The sequence below is a fragment of the Gymnodraco acuticeps genome, unplaced genomic scaffold, assembly GCF_902827175.1.
Source record: "Gymnodraco acuticeps unplaced genomic scaffold, fGymAcu1.1, whole genome shotgun sequence".
Classification (NCBI taxonomy): Eukaryota; Metazoa; Chordata; class Actinopteri; order Perciformes; family Bathydraconidae; genus Gymnodraco; species Gymnodraco acuticeps.
In genome coordinates this window covers 829,956-856,566 of record NW_022992009.1, presented here as the reverse complement: position 1 = coordinate 856,566, position 26,611 = coordinate 829,956, and the positions used below count along the sequence as shown (strand labels likewise).

Genomic DNA, 26,611 nt, shown 5'->3' with positions numbered 1-26,611 from the left:
ACGATCTCCATCTTCTCCAGGTCATGAAAGTTAGGCATCCTGCTGTGATTGCACTTGCTCTGGTGAACACAACACTAAGCCAATACGTTGTGGGTTTTTTCCACTACTAACGCAAAGCAGCGGCGTAGCTGTGGGTGGGCCTGGGCCCACCCACATGCACGTCTGGCCCACCCACAGCCAATCAGTAATTATCATTACACCTGGGTAAAACAGAGTCCATTCTCTTCGGTTCGAAACATAATCTCAGCAAATCCGACGACTTCTCAGTTGCAGTGGGCGACATTATTGTCACAAGTAAGAAGGAAATTACATACCTAGGATCTATTCTTGAGGCAAACCTCTCCTGTGACAAAATGGCATCCAATGTAATAAAAAAAGTCAATCAAAGAACTAGATTCCTATACCGGATCTCCTCTCTGGTAAACAAAAACACCCTGAAAACTCTGGCAGGAGCACTCATTCAAGGGTACTATGACTATGCTTGCACGTCATGGTACCATAGCACCTCCAAGGCGCTAAAAATAAAACTTCAAACATCGCAAAATAAACTGTTCAGACTACTGCTTGACCTCTCATCTAGAACCCACCTCACTTCTGCCCACTTTGACAACCTAGGATGGCTTAGAGTAGACGACAGAGTACAGCTACTTGCAATGGGCCTGGTCTACAAGATCCACTACACCTCTATGGTACCCATGTACATGTCACAATTCTTCCCAAAGGTCAAGGAATACCATGATCATAACACCAGAGGGAGCTCCACAAATCATGTGAAACCCAGATTTGGCACAAAAAAGGGGGAATACACGTTTCGCAATTATGCCACATCAAGGTGGAACGCTCTTCCCACAACTGTAAAGGAAAGTAAAACTATACTTACCTTCAAAACCTCTCTTAAAGAGCACCTTCGGGGGAGAGCATTGCAAACCTGGCCCCGGTAATGGTACAAATCTCAACCTGTCATTCAATGGACAGCTTCTCCCCCCCCCCCCCCCATCTATGTATATACTCGCATTTTAGACTCTGTTACTAACTGTATATCTGTAGACTTGGTATGTCTTAAATGTCCGGTTAGGATGTATTAGAACGAAATCTAAAATGAAAATTGTAAACAAGCAATCTGTATGTAAAAAAACACCTGTATGTAAATTGTAAATAAGCCATCTGTATGTCAAATATGTCTTATATGTCTTAAATGATATGATGAATTGGAAATGGGGGACCCTGATGTAAACAAGACGAAAGTCTTTCTCTGGTCTGCATCCCCTTAACAATTGTATGTTTTGAGCTGTACTGTACTGTACCCAATATACAAGCTGTTAATAAACTTTTCAATCAATCAATCAATCAAGCGCAGAGCCGGGAAGCCCAGAAGGAAGTGCCACAAACTGCAGTTCATCTAGTGGCCGACAGGGGATGGATGCAAAAAGGAGCAATTCCCATAGACCCCCATGTTAAAATGCCCAAATCTACAGCAGAAATAAACATGTTTCTAGCCTGGATCCAATAAAACTTATTCTGGATATAGTTAGATTCCACCTTCATGACAATGGAATAGGGAGTGCATTTTTTTACCGTGAGTTTTTATAGTAAGTAAAGTAACTTTTGCCGTGAGTGAATGAAAGTATTATTTCTTCTTGAGGTAGGCCTATGCAGTTTAGCCTGTACACATTTGCTGAATATGAAAACACTCAGTGTGTGCCCACTGTGCGACTGTCAAGGATAAACAACCTGTGCCCCGATATATGTTGCATGTATTATTGCTACACAAACATTACATTGCAGTTTAAGTGTCGCCAACTCCGTTTAAGAGATCTCTCCCCGTCTGTGTGCGAGGGGGTGGGGCAGTTTACACACGCAGCTGCTACATGCAGCAACACACACACACACACACACACACACACACACACACACACACACACACACACACACACGGAGGAGATGGCGGAGAGAACGCGCTCCGAGGTGTGGTTAAACTATAGCCGTGTCGATGTGGACAATGCTCGTTACCAAAAGTGGAATAAGCGTTTAGCATGTAAGGGCGGTAACACGAGCAATTTGTCTAAACATTTAGCAAAAGTGCTCCACATTCAGACGGATGAATGTACCGGGTTCGACCGTCTTTCTAGCAGCTCTGTAGCCCCATCCACGAGTAACGTTTCCACGTCAGGTGTTATGTATGCTAGCAGCAACACACCGAGTTAACTACATGATACAAACATGGGTTAATGATTAGAGGAAACTGAGTTATTTAGTTTGTTAAAGTTTCAGCTATTCTGTTTACAGTTCTGTCATCATATTATTTAATACGATTTGTTAAAACATTGTTGTTTCTTTTGATGTGAAATATTATTTATTTTATTGAAATAAAAAGCAATGTTAGTTTTGTTCACAATTTGTTTAGTTAGTTTACCTTATGTTTTTCTCCAAAAGAACCGATAAAAGTAATGTTAAAGGACTGGATTGATAAGACATAGACAGAAATACTTTATTGCCATATCAACAAGACACAGAGTGTACTATTCAAACGAAATGTCGTTGTACTGGCTTACAGGAACAGGACAATATAAAAACTTGCTAAAATTGTACATATAAATAAATAATAGTGACGTGGTGCTGATAAAATTAAAGATAAAGTGTGCGTTTAAAATATAAAGACTATACATATAAATAAAATAGACATACTATATAACAAGTGCTCTTTACACAGCGTAATGTAATCTCTGTATCACTGGTCTACTTGCTGTTCAGCAGTCTGATGGCATGGGGGAAAAAGCTATTGCAGAATCTGGCTGTTCTGCTCTTAATGCTGCGGAACCTCTTGCTGGAGGGCAGCAGGGAGAACAGAGCATGGTGAGGATGAGTGGGGTCTTTAAATATGTTCTGGGCTTTGTCAGGCAGCGTTTCTGAGCGGTGTCTCTGATGGGAGGGAGAGAAACTCCGATGATCTTCTCTACTGTCCTGACCACTCTCTGCAGAGACTTCCAGTCTTTGGCGTTGCAGTCTCTCGACCAGATGGAGATGTCAGCACGCTCTCTATGGTTCCTCTGTAGAACGTGGTGAGGATGGGAGGGGGGAGCTGTGCTCTTCTCAACCTGCGCAGGAAGAGTGGACCAGGTCAGACTGCTTGTGATATGCACCCCCAGGAACTTGGTGCTGTCTGTAGTCTTCACTGCTGTGCCGTTGATGTGGAGTGGTGGGTGACAGTGCTTTTTGTTCCTGAAGTCGACAATGATCTCTTTTGTTTTATCGACATTCAGGATCAGGTTGTTGGTGTTACACCAGTCTGTCAGATGTTTCACCTCCTCCCTGTAAGCCTGTTCGTTGTTGTCCCTGATGAGTCCCACCACTGTTGTATCGTCCGTGTACTTTATGATGTGGTTGGTACTGAACCTGGAGCATAAAGCGCTATCGATAAAAGCAGTAGTACCGTTAAAGCCTTAACGATACCCATCCCTATGTGGATGTCAGTTTTACACACATTCTGAGGCCGCCGTGCCTATGTTTTTTGTTTTCACTGCTAATTTATGCTTATGTTCTATTAGTGCATTAAAAAATCATTAAAATCATTAATGAAGTTTCAGCTCAGACCGCACGCTTAATATGTCTCCCCCTGGCCCACCTACATTTCTCCAGGCCCACCCACACAATAATTCCTGGCTACGCCACTGACGCAAAGTACTAATTTGCTGTTGAAAAGAAGCCAATTTTGGGGGGTTTAAGTGAGGACTAATCGGGCACAGCAGCAGTGTGTGATTAGAAACAAAACTACACGTTCAAAATTCAATTTTAAGCACTCAACATGCAGTGTACTAAGTGAAGTATCCAAATTGAGACGTATGAAAAACGAGATCAAAGAATGTTGAGGTACTCCCTCAGCGCCGTAGCTCTGCACAGCGCCTCCACATGACGTATTGCTTTGTTTTGATGCAAATGAAAGCCAGAGCCTTTTCTCTCCTAACCGCTGCTGAACGCTCCCACCTGCCGTCACAAGTCATCCGCTGCCTCGGGGATCTGATTTAGTGCCTAAGCAGAACCATATGAGCAAACTGTGTATGTGTTTGGGAGGGGCTGCAGCTGGTTTATCTATTTTCTAGCCCCCCTCGGATACAGGTTAGGAGTTGAAAGCAGAGACAGTTCTGTGATCACTAATCACCGAATGACACAGGAGCTGAAACCACAGAGCAGAGCGGAGTTATTTGACTCCTTGTGTATGTTGACGCGTCCCGCCTGACGCTGGCTCCTCTCCTCTCTTGTTGTTTTAGGAGGGGACATTTCATCACGGGCTTTTATAGCATGTGGTGATTGGTTTACCATCGATGTGGTCATGATTGCAGGTTTTCATGCCGCCACGTGTGTCTTCTTTGTTTTGTGTCTCTACACAGTACCCATCCCAACCCCAGCACCAACCACGCCCCCCAGCACCACACCGTTACCCACAATCCCCCCTGCCAAGGAAGGTAAGAGTTGATTTAATATTATTGATTGTCTCCTGTCAATTTCCTGATGATGTATTGATTTGCTTTCTAGTTGGGGTTTCACGTTTCTCTCGTTCAACAGTCATTTTGTTTTGGCATACTTCAGGAATACACAAGTGTAGTTCTATCTTATGTCTGCTGCATTATACTTCCAGTAGCATACCTTTTAGAGGTCAATACTGTACCAAAGATTGTGCAATAGTTACATTTCTTTGTTGTAAATGAATGAATCTGAAGTTCATCTTACACATTGATAGCTCTACATACGAGCAGGTCATAAACAATTATCTGAGCTGAAAGGGCAGCTTTGCTTTTGAAATGATTACTGTCATCTAAAGGAGTCTTTATCAAACCACTGTAAAGCGTCTTTGAGCACCTGGAAAAGCGCTTTGAAATCAAATGTATTATTATTATTATTAAACTTCATGTATTTTCTTTGACTATGACAGTTTAGTGTCAGTCAACCTTGACACTTTAAAGAGAAGAGTAAAACACGTTCTCCTGCCAGTGATGTGCCTTAAACACACACAAGCTAAATGATGGGATATAAAAACACAGGCTCAAAGGAAAGTGAAAAGTGTAGGGATGATTCTGAGTTCAAACAACCACACACAGAGATGACATATCATTACAGAGATACATTTTTACAGAAGGTTCATTTCAAGTAAATGTCAGAAATATAAACCCTGGTGGATTTTGGATTTGTTCCAGCATCTCAACAAACATGCAATTTCCATTCTTCCCATATCTCTGTCACCACAAATCAGCATGTTGTGTAACACTGCAGCGTTATCCCAGTATGTCTGGGGAGTAAAGGGAACACTTCATCAGCTGAGGCACAGGACCACGTCGGATATTATGTGATCGTCTTTTATCAGGCAATGTTCATCACCCAGCAAGAGAACTTCATGTTCACAAGATATTTCGTTTTATGAGTCAATCAATCAAAGTTTATTCATAAAGCCAAATGACACATCGATCTCAGGGGGCTTTACAGACTGTATCTGACACCCTCTGTCCTTTATACCCTCACCGCCCACAAGCAGGAACTCCTCCAAACAAACCCAGATTCAGCTACAGGAATCTCCTTCTCTCAGGACAGACAGACGTGCAATAGACCAAGTCAATGCAGGAGTTTATATAGATGCAAATACAATGTTCAAGGCTTTTATTGGTCATACGAACATAGCTACAGTGTAGTTATGACGATGAAATAACATATACAAGAGAGTGATCAGGATGGCAGAGAAAACCATCAGCTGCCCCTGCCCTCTCTGGAACACATCTCCACCTCCCGCTGCCTCAGCAGAGCTAACACAATCATAAAGGACAGCTCTCACCCAGCTCTCACCCAGCTCTCACCCAGCTCTCACCCAGCTCTCACCCAGCTCTCACCCAGCTCTCACCCAGCTCTCACCCAGGTCACAGACTGTTCTCTCTCCTGCCTTCTGGGAGGAGATACAGGAGCTTCAAGTCACGGACAAACAGACCCAAAAACAGTCTCTACCCCTGGGCCGTCAGGCTGCTCAACCACCACACATAATGCAATAACCGTAACCATTCTCACACATACACACACTTTTAAATGCACTTTATATACTATTTTTTATATCAATATTTGTAACTATTTATTCCCCGTATGATTGTATGTTGTCTGTCCTATTGCCGTGTTTTTTAGTGTTATTTATTTGTTCGTATTTTGTGCACACCGGGACAGAGTTGCACTCTGAATCTCGTTGTACTCTGTGTATAATGACAATAACTTTACCTTTAACAAGAACATAATGATACATTTGAGGATGAATGATACATGATACATTTACAACAAAGACAATAACCTAAAAACAAACCTGCCTAATGTAAGTAACACAGACAACACACCGCTTTCATTCAGCTACATGCATTTGATCTATTAAAGGTACACAGAACATGGTCATACATTGGACATTGAGGATATGAAGTCCGGTTATTGTTTTAGTTGATTTCAAAACTTGAACCTGTTGAGCCCTGAGCCTGTTTTTCAGGTCTCAGGCTGGAAAATGACATGCCCAGAACAAATGACCATATCTTCCCTTCTACAAGGGGAACATTAATAATCCTTTTTCTCAAAGCAATGATAAACCTGTGAGTTGGATGTAGAACAGTCAGAATCAATATACATTTTTTATTTTAAAGAAAATTCAGATTGAACATAGTAAAACAATTTAAATGATAGTGTCCGTCCAAAAGAAACCATTACGTATCCAAACTATAACATATAATAAGTACCCTGTATCAAGATTGATGCAAAACAAGTTACATTTGACCTTTTTAGAGAGATTTAGCAAAAACAACCCTCTTCTGGGGTCATTTGGGTGGATTTGCCCTTTCTCCGGAACCCATCGGTCGATGTTGGTGATTGACACCTCTTTTCAACCGTTAGAGCCAATAGAATCGAGGGGAAGTTCCTAAATCCATCTAAACATTGCCATTGATGAATGAGAGTGATGCGCAGCCAGCATGCCCAAAACCCAAAGCTCTCATACACTCTCGTAGCAGCTATATGTGAAAACTACTCTTATTGACATGCATGTTCTCAAAGAATACAAGAATGACACTGATTATTGTGAAACAAAACATCATTCCATTATAACATAGTATCCATGGATTCGACATGTTCTCCATTTATTTCAAGCTCAAATCTAGATCCTGTTGGTGTGGTGATGCACTTCATGTTTTTTGGGTCAAATGTATTCTAGTTAAACGTATTATTCTTGAGTATTATTGCATGGTGTGTAGCTGGGACAGTGTATTCTATTTGTCATAACGCAGTTTGCAGTAAACAAAGAGTGATAACAGAATGAAAGCCATCTGCAGATCAATCCATAAGGTGGCAGCAGTAAATGTGCTTTCATCAGCGGAGACAGGAAGTGAATGGAATGATTGGTGAGGAGCGATGGAGGCAACTTTTAACAATGTCAACAAGTGAAGACCTCTCTACATCTAATCAATCATTTTCATCACAAGCCAATTCCCTTACATTCCTGAATGGTAAACAAGCATTCATCACAATCAAGAGTTTGTTTATTTGTACTGTGATAAAAAGGAATGAAAGCAAAGTTATAAAGAAGAATAGAAAAACAAAGAGAATAGCAGAGAAGTAAACATGTTTTTATTTGTAATCCTGATTCAAAGCAAAAGAAGAAAAGGGACGACACAAACAAGTTATTTCTAACGAGAAAGTACTTTGAAAAGGACAGGAAATATCAGTTATCAAATCACCTTATTTAAAAGCTAATGACACAAATATAACACATGAATTATGTGTTAAAAGAGACATATAAAGAAACTAGATATGTGTGTTAAAAGCAAAGCTACATAAGCTCCTCCTCCATGGTCTGTGTTGTCTCCATCTGTCCTCCATCTTGCTCTCTATGTATCTACCCAGAGTTTCCTCACTTTAGCTTTTCCTTGTCTCTTCCTCAAGTATGTAAGGCAGCCAAAGCAGACCTGGTGTTCCTGGTCGACGGCTCCTGGAGTATCGGGGATGAAAACTTCCTGAAGATCATCCGCTTCCTGTACAGCACCGCCGGAGCTCTGGACCGGATCGGCCCCGATGGAACTCAGGTACAGGCTCATTATGACAAAGAACCATAAAGCACAGCAGTGCAATCTCTCATGAACACATGTCTTTAGCCTTTATGAAAACAAGTGGAACCGTGATAGATGGTAAATGGTTATCTCGATAATCAAATATAGGCTTGGTGAAAAAAACGCAATGGGCCATTTTTGAGGATCTAGTCCTTTTTATTAAACTCTGTGTAAAACGTTGTCCTTTTTGAATTGATGAGTTACCTGTTTGTGTGTTGTCTGACAGGTGGCCATCGCTCAGTTCAGTGACGACGCCAGGACAGAGTTCAAACTGAACTCGTACGGCGACAAGGAGCGACTGCTAGACGCCATCAACAAGATCTCCTACAAGGGAGGAAACACCAAGACAGGTGAGTGTGTGGGGGAACACAGGGAGTGTAGCCTTTGCAGACCAGTCACATGCACACAAACATATAACTCACTACAGGGAAGGGGACACCTCAAAAAGCACACTAGGACTTCAAAACAACTGTGTGCAAGTTCTGTAGCTGCAGCAGATACAATTCCAGCTGCTCCCCATAATACATCCATCTCTCAAAAGTAATGATATAGCTTTATTCGTAGAGCACTTCCCACACACATGCTGCAGCTCATTTGCATGAACAGAATGACACACAACATAATACAGACAGAAAACAAGTCAGAGGCTAAAGCACATTAGCACACATGCAGCATGTATATATAATACATGTGAATCCATGGAATACGAGAAAGTAAAATAGGCAAGAGAATAAATACAAACATGTAATCCAACAAGAAATGAAGACACACCTGTGTAAGACAAAGGAACAGTCTGCTGGGTGCAGACACTCAGAGCTTCCTAATAACATCATCAATACTGACAGCATACATCGCAGCAGGCAACAACTCTCACACACACACACACACACCATTTCATGTGTGTGAAGGTGTACTTGCACTGGTGTGCATTGCATCAATATATTACCCTTGTGAACACGCCTTCATGCCTATAAGGTATTTGTTTCCATGCCCACAGTGGATGCATAGAAGTCCTTATTTCTGGAGTGTGTGTAATGAGAGGAAGTGTGTGGGGAAGCAGGGAGAAGTGTATTCATTCATCAGAGTTAATAAAGCAGCGCACTCACTGACTCGTGCAGGGACGACTGCAGAGAACACATTTCTAACAGTCGCTGCCGGGGGGGGGTTGTCCTTCCTTATCCTCCTCCTCAGGCACTCTATCGCCTCGTTGTGCACACTGAGATGACTAATCCCTTTCACAGTGTTCACACAGGCCTGGAGAGTGCGTGAAACGAATGATTTGTTATCGATAAAATACATGTTGGGTGAATTGTATGGCGTATACATAGAATGAATGGCTTTTTTAAAATATAATGCGGGAATAAAAACATCACAAGTCCCCCGTGTGGTTTAAGTTCTGCTTTTATCTGACAGAAAAAATGTAAACAAGATAACCCTAGCCTCATCTTTTTATTGTTGTATTTTGGTATTACTATATCAGCCACATGACTTGCTAAGATTCTTAGGACTTTAAATATAGATATATGTATTTGTTTTATTTGACTTTGAAAACTTCATGAAGTTTGTATTTATTTTGCCATAAGGTTGTAGGTCTTCAAACAAAAACAATGTAATTCGATAACTCACAGAAGGGAAGTTGGGCTTTATTTGTACAAGCCCTTCCATTTCAACTCATTATGTTTTCTTGTAACTTGTCTGTATATACATATTGAATTAGAGTTAATACTAAAAGTCAGTCAGTATAACTGTATTATGTTTGCCTATTCTAAAAAGTATGTATTTGATGTCTTTATGTGTGATGATGCTATTCCCCATATGAGCCTTTCATTGTAGTAAGACCATTTTATGAAGCTGGACCTCGCTGTATAACATAAGTTGTTGTGATGGTCAAATCTTCCTTACCTTAGCGAGGTATATTAGGCATATCCACAATAAGGGGTTTCTGAGCTCTCTCCTAAAGGCATTCAAGTCTGGAACAGTTCTAACTGTTAGTTCAGTGACTGGAGCTGAAAGCCCAGTTGCAGGAGAGCAAATGTTCTGGGCTCCTCCCCGACAAGACAATCTAGCATGAACTGGTTGGTACACATGGTTTCCTCAGGTTTTTCTTTACTCTACTCGTGCAACAGCCTCTTAAAGCAGTGATGTTGGCCACCTGCGCTCCCGCGGGTCTCACAGAGTTCATTTAGTTCTGGCTAAAGTTTATCTTGTACAAAAATGTTGACCACTTGGCTTTCATGGGTTCCGTAGCTTCCAGCTACCATTTCAAAAGTAATCAAGTAATGTTTTAAGGATGGGACCCCAAGTGTCTTCTCATTCCCTGAAACAGTCCAGAGTTACAGTGGCTACTTTAGTGACGGTTGCACTGGCGTTAAATAAGGAACTAGTTCACAAAGCTTAAAGGAGGAGAACTGGCTTCACATGATCCAGTAGCTGGAACAGTAAACTGACAGAACTACAACTGGCACCAAATTCTAGATTGACAGACCTCCAACATCAGTTTGTGGGGAAATACAATTTGAATGTATAATATGAAGCAGCATTCAACAGTTGAATCCATGACTGTTGAAAATGAATCTTGACTTCCTGTCAATGCACAGTTCTTAGTGACAGAAATCATGTCAGCTAAAGCTTATATTTGGAATTGTAACGTATAAAAAGGAAGGACTGTCCTTTTTTTCTTTCAGCCCTAGTCGAAAGTATCAATGTCTGCGCCTTCTGCTGGAACCATGTGCAACATTATCTGTATTTACGAATCCTCAGTAAATAAGTCCATTTAGAACGATTGTACGTTAACAACATGTTGGGAAATCATTTGTTTCATCTGTCCAATCAGGGCGCGCCATCCAACATGTGAAGGAGAACATCTTCACGACAGAAGGGGGAGTCAGGAGGGGGATCCCCAACGTCCTGGTGGTCCTCACCGACGGTCGATCTCAGGATGACGTCAACAAGGTTTCAAAGGAGATGCAGATGGAAGGTCAGAGCATCTCCTGGATGGAAGGTCCCACATATACAGTTAGCATTGTCCTTTAAATGGACATCATTACATCAGATGGCAACTACAGAAGGAGACATCAGCACTGAATGTTCAGTATATTCATAATATTCATACTGAATGAAACGGTTTGTCACCTTTCATAATATGAATAGACATTGACATTATGGTAAATCACAATGAGGATCATTTCTTACATTTCTAATCATTAATAATAACAGTGAATTAAAAACAAAGCTTTATAACTTACTTGAAATGCAGTTTTTAAGTGTAAGTTGAAACTTTCGTACCATTATAATTCAAGAATAAGTCATTGCATCATTTCTGTGTGCTAGCTTCTTCCTTGGTGAAGACAGTTGAGATTCCTGACCCACACTGTTGCTTCTCCTCCTGTCTTCCTGTAAAGGCTACATTGTGTTTGCGATTGGCTTTGCTGACGCTGACTACGGGGAGCTGGTGAGCATCGCCAGTAAACCCATCGACAGACACGTGTTCTTCGTGGACGACCTGGACGCCTTCTCCAAGATCGAGGAGAAGCTGGTGACCTTTGTGTGTGAGGCCGCCACTGCCAGTGAGTACCCAAAGCTTCCGGGAAAATCTTAAGTCTAGTTCAGTCAGACAACTCACGTGTTCTTAAAATGTTTATTATAGCAGCATATAGTTTGAGTTTGGCGTCTAGGCTCGGGCCTCATCACTCCACAGATTTACAAAGAACATTGAGTGATGATTAGATAACTATCCCCCGAGCCTACAGGTGGAAGCTGGGGTGGAGCCGGGGTGGTGGTGGGGCAGGCGAGCAGCAGCAACATGAAACACAGCAGCAGGAACATGAACGCAGCAATAGCAAGTGAACACAGCAGTGGCAGCATGAGCGAGGCAGAGGAAGGAAGACCTGGCAGCTTAAATAGAGCGGCATGTTTAGGAGAATGTGTTTGGTTGGTTGTAAGAGGGACGAGGTGCGTCACGTGTTAATATATCATTGGTGCTCGAGTTGACTGCCTGAACTAGCTCGCAGGCTTCGCCCCATATGTGATACTGTGTCGTATGTGACATATCTGTCTGAAGGAATGTGTCTTTTTAATCAACACACTTTCTTTCCCAGCGTGTCCATCAGTACCGATGAGTGGCAGCATAACACCAGGTAAAAAAGTCTATATTAATATACTGTGAACAGTCATGGTCTTTTCCTATTTGTTCCCACTTGATACTAAATCTTAAATGCACAGTATATTATACCGTTTGAACAAGTACCTTAGATACCCTGAGGATGTGCAGTATGCTCGGAAGCATTCCTTTTGAAGCTGACACAATGCATATCTTCCTCTGATCGTAGACTTTTTTATCAATCTAGATTTGTTTAGTGTGAGTTGCTGAGTATTGGAGATCGCAGCAGTAGACATGTATTCCTTCTCTCCAACATAATGGAACAAGATGGCACTCTACATATGGCACTCAAAGCTAAAAAGAATACATGAAAACTGAACAATGTCTATTTCCGGAAATCATGACCTGGTTATTTAAAGAACAGTAATCCAAACATCTTATTCTGAACAGTTTCATGTAGGACTCATGTATTATATACAGATGAAGGCCCCGGCCTTTGAGAAATTATTTTATTTTCATGAGAATATGCCGCACAATTTTGCATTTCTCTTCAATTATGGCTTCTGACTTTGTTTATTTTGAATGCACCACAATCTGGTCCCAGCTTTAAATGTAAATGATGATCAAGTTCAAACTCCTTCCCCTGTCCTCAGGTTTCCGTATGATGGAGCTCTTTGGGCTGGTGGAGAATAGGTACAGCAGTGTCCCTGGCGTTTCCATGGTACCTGGCACCTTCAACACCTTCCCCAGTTTCCACCTGCACAGTGACGCCTTCCTGGCACAGCCCACCAGGTACACACACATACAATTTTCACTAAACACATAGTGTGTTTTTAAAAGTTAGATCAAAGGGCAGAAAACAACTTGAGAAAGTAATAATCAAATCCGGTAAGGCTTCACAACATGTACCTGATGTTTCCGTCTGTCTCCCAGGTTCATCCACCCTGAAGGGCTGCCCTCAGACTACACCATCACCCTGCTGTTCAGGCTGCTGCCCAACACTCCAGAGGAGCCCTTCGCCCTCTGGGAGATCCTCAACAAGAACAACGAGCCGCTGGTGGGAGTCATCATGGACAGTAAGTAATAATAATACATTTATTTTGGGGGGCGCCTTTCATAACACCCAAGGACACCTTACAGGGCATAGGGGCAATATAGGGAATAATTAAAACAATGGATTTAGTGAAGTATCAGCCGGGGTAAGACAAGACAAACAACAGGAAATGGACTATAGAAGGACACAAAAGGACACAGGGTACAGTTTATAAAGAAAATGCCAGTTTGAACAGGTGGGTTTTGAGTTGGGATTTGAATGTTGTTATGGAATCAGACTGTCGGATGTGTAGTGGCAGGGAGTTCCAGGGTCTGGGAGCCGAGCAGCTGCAAGCTTGAGCACCCATGGTTTTGAGGCGAGAGCTTGGGACGGTGAGAAGTCCTACGGACGAAGAGCGGAGGGTGCGGGAGGGGGTGTACTCCTGAAGGAGGTCGGTGATGTAGATGGGGGCAAGGTTATGGAGAGCTTTATATATGAGTAGAATGTTTTTGTAGTCAATACGGTAGCGTACAGGAAGCCAGTGTAGCTGAGTGAGAATTGGGGTGATGTGGTCGGATGAGTTGGTGCGGGTGATGATCCGGGCAGCAGAGTTCTGGATTAAACCCAAGCCCACCACTAGAGGAAATGTAGACCTGTGTGTCGTCGGCGTAGCAGTGAAAATTAACCTCATGTTGACGGAGGATTTTGCCCAGGGGGAGGAGATATATGATGAATAGGAGTGGACCCAGTACTGACCCCTGGGGGACACCCAGTGAAATAGCACTTTCTTGTGACTTGTGATTACCGAGTTGTACAAACTGTTGTCTGTCAGTGAGGTATGATGAGAACCAGGAGAGTGCAACACCAGTGATCCCAATGTCAGCCAGGCGGTCCAGGAGTAGTGGGTGATAGATGGTATTGAATGCAGCACTGAGGTCAAGGAGGATGAGGATGGTGAGAAGTCCGGAGTCAGCTGCATGGACGAGGTCGTTGGTGATTTTTTGGAAGACTGGAAGGGTTCATGGAGGTTGTTTGTGTCAAGATGGGACTGAAGCTGTGTGGCAACCACTCTCTCAAGGGTCTTGGAAATGAAGGGTAGGTTGGAGATGGGCCTCTAGTGGTTTAGATCGGCTGGGTCAGTACCAGGTTTTTTGAGGATGGGAGTAATTGCAGCCAGTTTGAGGGAGGTGGGTACAATTACAGAGGTGAGGGAGGAGTTAATTATGTCAGTGATCGTGGGTGATATGGCTGGTAGGCAAGCCTTGACTAGGGTGGTGGGAAGAGGATCAAGCTGACAGGGGGGTCTTTGCTATGGGAGCATCAGCTTTCAAAACCATCCAACATTTTTATTTTTTTTATTTAGCCTTTATTTATACAGGTGTAGATCTCATTGAGACACAAGGTCTCATTTTCAAGAGAGACCTGTCAGTGGTAACACTACCACACAAAGTTACAGACAGACAGGACACTAAACACAGAGGCAACACTAAAATACAACATCGTAAAAAAGTAGTCATTAAAATCCATATACAGCAGTCAGATATAGCAGGTGCAAACACCCACAGATGATTTCTCCAGCTTTTTAAAAATGAGTTTAAAATCCGTGATGGGTATCAAAGTGGTCAGCTTAAGTTCCTGCTGAAGTGTGTTCCAGGTCGAGGGGGCAGAGTATGATATGGCTTTTTTCCCAAGCACCGTGCGTACTGAGGGGACGGACAGAGTGATGTAATGTTGAGATCTTAGTCTATAGCTGTACTGTTTGTGTGATATGTAAGTGGATATGTAGAGGGGTAGCAGTCCAAGCATAGCGGTATAGATGAGTTTGTACCAATGCAGTGACCTGCGCATTGATAATGATGTCCAGTTGACTAAAGCGTACAGCGTGCAGTGGTGTGTGAGGGGTTTACAGTTGGTTATGAACCTCAGAGCCCCATGGTAAACAGCGTCCAGCAGATGAAGGGAGTGAGCTGAGGCGTTCATGTACACAACATCCCCGTAGTCCAAGAGCGGCAAAAATGTGGCAGCTACAAGCCGTTTCCTCGCACTTGTGGAGAAGCAGGCCTTATTTCTAAAAAATAATCCCAGCTTTAATTTCAATTTCCTTAAAAGATTGTCAATGTGTGGTTTGAAGCAGAGATTTTCATCTATGGTGATGCCTAAGTATCTGTAGGTGTTAACAGCTTCAATGGGGTTATGCTGTGCAGACATGATGCAGGGAAGAACAGTTGGTAACTTTTTCTTATTGGAAAACAACATAAACACTTTTATTTCTGTCCTATATAATAACTTATTTAATTAGAAATCCATCACAATGGTGTGCTAAATGTAGAAAGCACAATGTTTGGTGTTGTTATAAAGGGGCAACGTAGGTCCTCTGCTCACTTCCATATTGATGTCTATATCTACATATCAAGTCAGACTTCGCCTAATTTCTTTTATAATGGAAAACCTGCATTGGACAGAAGCATTCACTATTCAATCTAAGGAATTCTTTTTGACATGTACTTTGTGTGTCTTCCTGCAGATGGAGGAAAGACTCTGACATTCTTCAACAACGACTACAAAGGAGAGTTCCAGACGGTCACCTTCGAAGGGCCAGAAATAAAGAAACTCTTCTATGGCAGCTTCCATAAGGTCAGAACAACTTCTGTTGTTGTCAGGCTTCTTCCTGATGTTCCACACCGACTCAGGGATCATCTGTCAGTCTCAAGATCAATGTATAGTTCAGCCTGAAAATGTTTACAAGGATATTTGTTGACATGAATGATGCTGTTCTACTGTTCCCTTTTGGTGTTTACTTCCTGTCTGTCTTCTTCTACTGTAGGGGTGCAACAACTAATCGACTTAATCGATGACCAAATTAGTTGCCAACTAATTCAGTCGTCGATTCGTTGGTGACGTCATAACGTGTGTTTTACGAGCCGTTAAGCTCCAACGTTATTGGTCTTTTTATCTGTACTGGAGACATTTAAAACATATATGTCATATGTATTATTGCTACATAAACATTATGTCGCAGTCTTAGTGCCAACTCCGTTTCTAATATGCAAAAAGACTACAAAATGCGTCTATGATGTATTTTCGATCTTTCCAATCCAGACTACAGATCTTTCTCCCCTGTCTGTGTGTGAGGGGGCGGGGCAGTTTACACACATGCGGCTGCTACATGCAGCAACACACACACACATACACATACACACACACACACATGGCGGAGATGGCAGAGAGAACTAAGCGCTCCAAGGTGTGGTTAAACTTTACCCGTCTCGATGTGGACAATGCTCGTTGCCTAAAGTGCAATAAGAGTTTAGCATGTACAGTAAGGGTGGTAACACGAGCAATTTGTCTGAACAACAACACATTAAGTCCCGTAATGTTCCACCACAACCTCAATCTTCCTCCAGAAGAACCGTTAGGCCTTTTGCAGCATACCTGTATGCCCCACCTGTGTTGCTCTGTACCACTGTATTTTACTTAAATACTTGTTTTTTATTTGTTTTTTACAGTTCTGTAAGTTCACATTATTTACAATTTGTTTAGTTAAAATAGTTTTCAAAATACCCGATAAGAGTACTGTTAAAGGACCGGATCGATAAGCGGAATCGATAAAAGTAGTAGTACCGTTAAAACCTTAACGATACCCATCCCTTCCCATCCCTACTTGACTATGAAAAAGGTTATCTTTTATCTGATCTGATCTGCTATCTTTGGTTTAAAATGTTGACGGACAGATTTTTTTATTTATCTTTCAGCAGACAGTTTAATAATATATGTATTTTTGAATAAAGTATTCATCTTCATTGTCTTCATTGTTAGTTTCCACATGCCTAAAACAACCTCAAGCTAAATCTAAAAGTGGATGGCTAAATAAGAGTGTTTGAGAAATTGTGCAAGGCATAATCCGAATAATCGATTCATCGTTTCATTAATGGGTAGACGAATCGATTGTCAAATGAGTCGTTTGTTACAGCCCTATTCTACTGTTCCCTGTAGTGTTTACTTCCTGTCTGTCTGATTCCTCTGATGTTCAGCACTCTGTCCTTTAACCTCTTTCATTCTCTTGTGATATGTTTCTGTTCTTTACTGCTGACAGTTCGAATGAATCCAAAGTTTGGTGCCTTTCACAAATATAACAATTAATATAAAAAAGTATTCCATTATGTTTTTTGATGGAGAGAACGAATGTTTGTTGTCCATTGCAGACGTTAAATCAAACTGGACTTCTTTCTGCGTATTGTACATAGTCCCTTGAGCCTCCTTACAACGGCCTGTTCTCATTATCAGCGTTTTAGGGAGTATTAACAACTTCTGAAATGCTGTGTAATATATTCAAATATTGACTAGATATTTTTGCTAAAGTATTTAAAAGTGGACTGGAGTTACAGACTTGTTTTACTGAGCGGCTCATAATAATGTGAGCTGGTTGACTTTTATATTGACGTGTTAGTCAGAGTACTGGATCATTATTTGCTCAGTCGTGTCTACCTCTCCTCCTCCTCCTCCTCCTCCTCCTCCTCCTCCTCCTCCTCTCCTGGCATTGTTGCTCTTGCATCCTGTACCCTGCTGAGCAGTGAGCCAGTGTTTGTAGTCCTGACAGGCTGACTGTAGTTGAGCGGTGCCCTGATCCTGAACCTGCTCTCGTGGTGTTGTGTTGGTGTCAGTGTGTCAGTGCTGAGAGACTCACTGACTGATCTGCAGTCACGTCTGTCTGCTGGCTGCACAGCTTACCAGCTTCTTCTCCTCTGCTAGGTGTGTGTGTGTGTGTGTGTGTGTGTGTGTGTGTGTGTGTGTGTGTGTGTGTGTGTGTGTGTGTGTGTGTGTGTGTGTGTGTGTGTGTGTGTGTGTGTGTGTGTGTGTGTGTGTGTGTGTGTGTGTGTGTGTGTGTGTGTGTGTGTGTGTGTGTGTGTGTGTGTGTGTGTGTGTGTGTGTGTGTGTGTGTGTGTGTGTGTGTGTGTGTGTGTGTGTGTGTGTGTGTGTGTGTGTGTGTGTGTGTGTGTGTGTGTGTGTGTGTGTGTGTGTGTGTGTGTGTGTGTGTGTGTGTGTGTGTGTGTGTCACTTCCGTGATGATGGCTGAGCGAACATCACCTATTTGATAAGAGTCTCTGAACTGTAGCGACTGTATCTCTTAACTCACTGTAGGTTTGAATAGTCCCGTGGGGGTCAAAAAAAGGTCAGCCTTTCTCAGCCTTTTAACTCTTTTCACACTTTCTGGCTTTTGAATCTTAAAAAGCTGACATTTTGAAATGGGTGTAATGTAGTGTAGACATGTCTTCATGCCAGCTGTTCAGACTGAAAGGACAGTGTTGCTTCACACTTCCCTCTAAACAGGATTTATATCACAGTACTGATGCAGGTCGGAGGGTAAAAGTGCATCAGTCTGTATTCACACACACTCTGGAAGTCACCTAACAAAAAAACGTTCTATAATATAATGGCCTCAAATATTGACTTAATTGTTTGAACATTTTGATTTAGGTTCTCAAAATAACGAAAAACTGGCTACATATTGACATATTTTTCAAACTAAACTTAGTTTCTATCATGCTGACTTAGCATCTCAAACTAATGAGTTATTATCTAAAAAAGTATCTTAAGATGAGTTGAGGAGCCCCTCACACTCAGAGGCAACTTGATGCATACAGTGCAGGGTCCCTAATCCTGTTCCTTTAAGAGTTCCTTGGTCTGAGACATGTTGAATACTAAAGAACACTGTTATCCTCTGCTCTGAGATGTAGCTTCTGAGTCCCCGGGTTAGATTCGGAGGGAAATCTGCTTGATTATTTCACAGCAGCAGCAGCAGCAAGAGGGCGCTGTTCTACTGCGGCATAGAATAACTCAAATATATATGAGAGTAAAACACTGATTCTCCTCAGGGGCATTTATGAAAAGTACAATATTAAAAAATGGTTGACCACAACAAAACTGCGAGAGCTAATGTCACATGATTAGTAGCAGTCAAAATGACCTAAACAAAAGTTAACACAATATTTACATGAATTTATTTACACGTTTGAAACATGGACTTTCAAACCCTTTGTCCATCAATTCAGGTCCTTTTTTAATGAATTGTTGTATGAATGTGTTAAGTTGAAATTCAACATGAATGTCCTTGTGAGACATGAATAAACAATGATTTTACAACAAAGTGGAGTTTTATTACTCTATCATCTAAAGAAAGTTGAACAGAATCGAACAGTTTGTGAAGGAAGCTGTCGGACCACGATTACACACAGTACTGTACATGCATCTTCATACACACATAGTATCACAGTGGGAGTCATCTGGAGACCATAGCACACTTCTCTTCACATCGTGTGATCACATTCACAAACGGAAGGTTACCGAATCCTCCGTCCCAGATGAAAAAACTGAATTGCATTTAGAAAGATTCACTGAGGTAGCGCAAGGCCGCGGGGGAGGTTCACTGCGGGGTGACAACACTCAGAGTTTACACGAGTGTGGTTAAAGGATACTAAGTTTGATAAATCCCTATAACATTCAGCACTAAAGAAAGCCTACAGTAGTGTTTGAGTGAACGTGTCCTCTCTCACGCAGCTTCACATTGCCGTCGGCAAGACGAGCGCCAAAGTGGTGATCGACTGCAGCATGGTGGCTGAGAAGAACATCAACGCGGCGGGGAACATCACCATCGACGGGCTGGAGGTTCTGGGCAGGATGGTTCGCTCCCGAGGGAACAAAGACAACTCTGCACCGGTGAGCACGACACACACACCTAACCCAAATGATAGTCAAGTTACTTAGTGTTCTTTTCAAAACTATCCGACCCGATTCACATGAGCATCTTCAATTAGTTTACTCTCTCCATTGGACCTCCTCGGAATTAGGATATATCAAAAATACTTGAATTCCTGAACTTTGATCCACCGTATCAAAGGCAGTTGGATTTTTGCAAAGGCCCATTTCAAGGTAAACGAGGATAAATGGTAAAAGCACGTTATGGTCATTGTGAGATTTCGGATGGTTCATAAATATAAATACAATTTAGAAACTTGTAAACGCATGATGACAACTTCAGCAGCCACCATCACTTCTCATTCTGATCAGCACCAACCCCCCCCCCCCCCCCAGGGTTTGGTTGGTTTTTTGTCTGACTTACTTACGACATTCCCTCAATCCGCTTCCTTTATGCTACTAGCTTGAAAATAAATGAGGGAAATCAGGGACAGCCTGATGAGCTATCAAGCTTTATTATATTCTTAGCGATAGACAGCTAATCCAATGGGGGCGAGGGGTTCTGTGCCCCCATAATAAGAAGCATTTGGCCCCCTCTTAAAAGGACCTCGGCTAATATTTGTATTAAATCTCTGCAACCTTGAAAGCCTTTTTCTCATAGTCCTGCTCAGGTAACAGTCATCATGTTATGAGACATATTTGACTTAACATTTTGACTTCACAAATGTCCTCTTTCCAAGAGCGTTCAGAACTCAATCATTATTTCAGGGTTAATGAACAATACATATGGAAAAAGCAGCTACAAGTTGCATATGATGCTTACAAATCAAAGTTTCAAGTAGATTTGTATTAGAAAGTGAAAAGAACAGAAACCAATGACTGTCTGTACGAAAGGAAGGCTATCAAAAGCCTCTTAATAGGTCGGCTTGTTAATGATTCATCAGCAGAGTAAGCTCACCAAAAAGGTCCCTGAACTGATAACTGATCAAACACACTCCTACTGATCGTCACGACAACACTGATATTCACAGAAAACTTGCCAGTGGTCGTCTTCTGTACGACATTAGAAACCTGCAGGAACTGTAGCTCACTGCATTGATCTTGTGCTGTTGGGAGTGGTTTCATCTCTTTTTCCATCAAAGCCGTTTCCTTGAGCAGCTTCATGAATGCAAACAAATCAATGTCCAGCCCCTCTCCTCGAGCAAGAGCAGAGGCAGACTCTGTGTCTGATTGCTTTGATCTCCCTTTGAAGAGAAAACCCTTGACATTGATTGTGCTCTGAAGCTGGAGAATTCCACGTGTGTCGCATCATCTCCACCGGTGTCATTTCTTCTCCACCGGTCTCAGTCCCCAAACCATGTGCATTCTTTAAAGACAAAACTGAACCGTTAATGTGAGGCAAGCCACCTTTATATCCAGCTGCTAATCCTTTCTTTGAATTGTTTGTACACTGTGTAGGTACATTAGTAATGCAGCTACACAGAACAGCAAGGTTCTTTAGGATGGAACCAGAGAGGAAGGCACAGTGTAGCTCCTCGCTGTGTGTTGGCCTCCTCAGAATGTGTTCTTCTTTCTACTTTGGATTTTGAGTATTTACATAATGAAAGATGAGTCCTTTAATCCAAGGAGTTGATTTCAACTGCTGTGCCTCGGCACACCAGTGTGCTGTGAGAGATTGTCCAATTTCACTTAATCGGTCCATACAAATATTATTTAGTTGCTGCAAATGCGTGTGTGCCTGCAATGTATTTGCTGGCTTAGTGATGATACACTCTGCCATGCCGTTGGGTGGCAGGAGGTGGCCCAATAATTGCCGTGTTCATGTAAGACGGTAGAATGAAGTGATGGCTCTGAGAGGTTGCTGAGACTGTTTGAACAGCGATGGATAATTAGTTGAAAAGGAAAAATGTAAACTCTGAGTCATGGACACAATTCTAAATCAGATGAAGAGCCTAGTGTACTTCTACTTTTACTCAAGTACAAGATCTGAGTACTTAGTCTGATTGGGAGTCAAAAGAAAGAAAAACAGAAATGTGTCATTTTGTAACTTATTTAGTTTGTCTATCGACTTCTTGTGACTAATGTGGTGTTCCACGGCTAAATATACTCTAATCTCCCACTGTGTTTAAACCCCACGAGTCAGGGTGGTGGTGACTAATAGTCTAATTGTGTACCTGACAATTCACCTCACCTTATTAGCCAAACAGGTCAGAGAAAGCAGTCAAAGTAAGGTCATCTGTTTGTGAGGCATTAGAGCAGGATTAGGATTCAAAGGGTTCCAGCACAGCAGTACATTACCCCGGGACATTTGCACAGATCATGTCAGATGTTAATCCTGCCATGAGACATAACCATAACACTTCAGATGATCGCGCTTTGTTTAAAATCCCCCTTTTGATTCCCATCACATTTAGAATTTGGCGTCTAGTCTGTAAGTCGCTTTGGATAAAAGCGTCTAACAAGTAACATGTCATGTAGTGTAGTCTCTCTGCTGTGGGTTACACAGAGGAAGTTATAGAATGCATGCAGCATTATGTTTGACTTTATTCAAACCTTACTGCACTTTGAGTCGGTTTGGGATGATTCTAGGTGCAGGGGGCAGTAATCTATTACTTTCAAGGCACGGCAGGTTTTTTACGCTGAACTCTGTGCCTTTATTATTTTAATTAGATGACTGAACAATCTATTTGACTTTTTATATGAACATAGAACAAATGAGGGCTTTATAATCAGTAGAACAAATATATCCCAGTTCATAATAGATAATAACACATTACAAATGAAACAATGCATTCCCCCCAGATCAGAAGGAAAGACCTTTTGGGAAACATGCAGCAACATAATATTATACGTTATCAGTTTAAAAGACACAAGGAATTAGGAGACAATAAAAGTGTTCTGAGAATAAAATGTATATTATTATAACAAGTAATTGTCTTGGTGGTTTGTGTTTTTGAAGTTCGTTGTGTGTTTTGTTTGTGTGCAGTTCCAGCTGCAGCTCTTCGACATCGTCTGCAGCACCTCCTGGGCCGGCAGAGACAAGTGCTGCGAACTTCCTGGTCTGGTGAGGTCAAAGTTCAATTTCCTCTAAACCTCATTACGCTCGTGGGTCTGCACACAGAATACATGTTCACAGCTGAGGAAAACGCACTGCATTATATGAAACAGAAATAAGTTCAGATTCAAAGTTTTATTTTTATACAAAACGCTCTTTCCACAGCATTTTTGACTTGATGTTTATCCTCTTTTCAAGGGTTTTTGTAACCCTAGCAATGCAGTTAAGGAGTACTGTAAAAGTGTAATGAAAATGATCTTACATTGAGTTATTAAGAATAGTTTACTGTGTAGACAAGTCACACACATTTTAAATAATATATACATCATATCTTATCATTTCCTCCCTGGGAACATTGTATCGGTGGAAATTAAACGGAAAAAAACATCCCAGATATTTCCATTTCTGGAGCCTTGAAATAAACACTATAGTGACATCACTGGCTTTATTCAATCCTTTTCATTGCCATTTCTCTTTCTTCTTTGTGTTCCCTCACCATGCTGTCATCATCCAGAGAAAGGAGGTGGACTGCCCCGCCATGCCCAAAGCCTGCACCTGCACCCAGGACAGCAAAGGCCCCCCCGGCCCTACTGGACCCCCAGTGAGTCACACGAACATCTAACAGTGATTCTGCAAGGGCTGCACAATGAATTGGAACGTTATCCAAATCACAATAAGGACTAGTGTAATGTCCGGATTGCACCTAAAGGCTAAACATCTCATTGAAGTATTATAGGGCTACAGGAATGCAATCAGAAGGGTTCACTAACAGTTTTCTAAGAACTTAATAAAGAATTCTTTATCGTGTTCAAAGAAATCAAACCATGGGCCGCCGGATAGCTCGGTGGTTAGAGCTGGTGGTCCTCATGCAGTGACTGCTGCCTAGTAGGGCAACGTCCTCCCCTCTGTCTCCCTCGTTCACTCTACGTTCTCCAATAACGGCTCTCTGGCCCAAAAGTACCTTTTAAAAAATGAAATCAAACCATGATCATGTAAATGTGTTTTCAGTTATATTGTGAATAGTTTGAAAATGATCATTCATGATAATATGCCATATGGCTATTGGATGGTTTCAATGTTTCATGGTCAGGCACATGAGTGAAGGCTACTAAAGTGAAATTAGATAAAACCCAAAATGTTGACATCTCTCAGGTCTGCATGATCGGGTCAATGGTGGAATGTAACTAAGTACATATACGTTAGTAGTAAGCAGTGATAGTAAATAGTAGTACCATTAAAGAACTTGTACTGTAGCTACAGTACTAGTATTTTATTTTGATGCTACTTAAAACTTTACAAATATGAATTTTAGCATTACAAAATATGATATTTTGATTACAATTAAACTACTTGTGGTCTGTTCAAGAACTGCTTAGTTGATCACTCTACTTTGAGATTGAAAAATAATAACTCCTTCATGAACATGAAACAAGTTATTTTCCACTTTTGAATAATTTCGGTTTTTTGTGTTTTTTTTCATTGTTTTCAGATTTGGCTACATTGGGAACTTTTACTTTTAACACTTTCACAGCATTTTGCTCATTCTACTTTGTCAATTTTACTTTAGTAACATTTGGAATGCAGGACTCTTACTTGTAAAAAGTATTTTTACATTGTGGTAGAAGTACTTCTACCTAATTTAAGGATCTGAATACTGATTTGACCTTTACTTTTCAGTTTGGCTGTTCAATATGTGTCTTGTGTCTCAGGTTGTCGGCTGTCAGCTTTGTGGGTTTCTGTACACACAGATTGAGACTCTGTTCATCTGCACGTGGTGATTGTGCTCCTCTAATGGTTCTTCTTGTGCTTCTAAAGGGAGGCCCTGGAACCAGAGGAGCCCGAGGTGACCGCGGAGAGCCAGGCCCCGTGGTGAGTTTGTTGCTTTTAAAACTGATACAAAGTCACGACTTCCGACAGTGTTTTCACTCTTGTTCTGAGAAACGGCAGCAGAAGTGTGAAAGGCCACTGCTGCACAGGAAGTAGAAGCGCTGAGCTTTCTGAACGCTTTTGAAACGTTTCTGCAGACGCTGAACAAATGTTTTACACTCTCACTGTGTTGCTTCTCGTTGTGGGTCAAAACAAAGTGCTGTGTTGTGATTAGCTTTTGAATCAAACTACACATGGCACTGTTGTGAGAATCCCTATGAGAGGCCAGTTGTCATGTTCGGCCCTGCAGTGGCTATCAAGCTCTTTTATAGTCGAACAAGAACAACCAATTATTCAGTTAGGAGTCAGCAGCCCTAAAGAATCCCACTTGGGGTTCTCACACCCACTCACATCATTTACACTTGCATAATCATAGAAAAAGCAGCAAATATACAATAATTCATTTCTCATTCATCTTATATTTCACTTCTTTATTTAATTCACAAGAAAGTGTATTTATTGTAGTTTACAACAAAATACAGAGCACAAAGCATCATTTCGGAAAACACAACAGAAAAGAGAAAAAAGAAACCACAGTATATCCTAAAAATTAACAACAGAAAAAACTGGCAAATCTAAAAAAATCCAAAAACCACATTTACCAAACTGAGAATGTAATATCATAGAAAGCACATTTTAAAAGGAAAAACCCAAATAAACCAAACCCATTTCAGAATGCACAACAGTTCTTACAATACAGCAACATAAACACAGGAGCTGACATTTCTTCAAAGCACAAAAGGTAGGTACCTATTGTCTTGTGTATTTATTTTTCATAATAATATATTATATTTATAAACACGTATTTAAAAAGCATACAACTACATTTTTTATTTCAAGCAATTTGTCCCTCAGATAACTAGATCATGCAATCACATCTACAAACATTGTCAATGGAACCCAACCCAAAACATAATACAGACAACCCAATGTTCCATAAACACATCAACCTGACTGATAATGGAATAACACCTCAATGCACATTTCTGAAAACAAATGTTATATGTTATTATTCTCCCCGGGCGCCGTTCAAAATGGCAGCACACTGCTCCTAACACAGGATGGGTCAAATGCAGAGTAACTATTTCCCCACAGGGATTAATAAAGTATATCAAAATAAAAAAATAAATATATATATATAAGTTGCTCCTTTATTTAACCCCCTTTTGTAAATGTTGTTCCAAGGTCTCAGGACCCTTGATGTGTGGTTACTATGCAACATCTTGTTTGACAGGAAGTTTTCCAAAAGCTATTTTTTTCCTTCTTGCCAATTTGAACACTTTTATAACGTCACCTCTGCCTTGTTTGTACGTTTTTTCTGACTCCCAGAAATAAGACTAATCTAATGGATTGTAATGTTGGTTTAGCCTTTTAATCCCATTGCCATTGGTGTAGCAAGGAAGCAGCACTTACCTCCTTGTTCCCTTGTTTTCAACATGCACCAACTTCATATTAGAAATATTTCATCTTTGTACATTTTGGCTCTTACACATGTGTTGCTCTATGCTGTTAATACCCTTTAGATACATTCCTCTCTTCTGACAATGTTCTCTACCTTCCTTCAAACGAGTTTCCCTGAGCGCCAAACCATATTGTAGTGACATGTTGTGTCATTCAGTGTCCGAAGAGTTGCACATGTATCGTTTGCTGTTAGGCCTTTCATGTGCGTCATCGTGTTTATTTCATCCTGTAACTCA

At 41.4% G+C, this 26,611-nt stretch overlaps 1 protein-coding gene across 4 annotated transcripts in view; it reads left to right on the top strand.

Moving 5' to 3' along the window:
- LOC117536481 (collagen alpha-1(XIV) chain-like) overlaps positions 1 to 26,611 on the top strand; it is a 220,089-nt gene that overhangs the window by 154,787 nt on the left and 38,691 nt on the right. For all 4 annotated transcript variants that reach the window (XM_034201380.1, XM_034201379.1, XM_034201378.1 and 1 more), the window contains 13 exons: positions 4,386 to 4,460; positions 7,945 to 8,084; positions 8,335 to 8,458; positions 10,942 to 11,085; positions 11,510 to 11,674; positions 12,206 to 12,244; positions 12,861 to 12,999; positions 13,141 to 13,283; positions 15,765 to 15,874; positions 19,796 to 19,954; positions 22,920 to 22,997; positions 23,503 to 23,589; positions 24,804 to 24,857. In XM_034201380.1, coding sequence (XP_034057271.1) covers positions 4,386 to 4,460; positions 7,945 to 8,084; positions 8,335 to 8,458; positions 10,942 to 11,085; positions 11,510 to 11,674; positions 12,206 to 12,244; positions 12,861 to 12,999; positions 13,141 to 13,283; positions 15,765 to 15,874; positions 19,796 to 19,954; positions 22,920 to 22,997; positions 23,503 to 23,589; positions 24,804 to 24,857 — 1,457 coding nt within the window. The remainder of the gene's footprint in view (positions 1 to 4,385; positions 4,461 to 7,944; positions 8,085 to 8,334; positions 8,459 to 10,941; positions 11,086 to 11,509; positions 11,675 to 12,205; positions 12,245 to 12,860; positions 13,000 to 13,140; positions 13,284 to 15,764; positions 15,875 to 19,795; positions 19,955 to 22,919; positions 22,998 to 23,502; positions 23,590 to 24,803; positions 24,858 to 26,611) is intronic.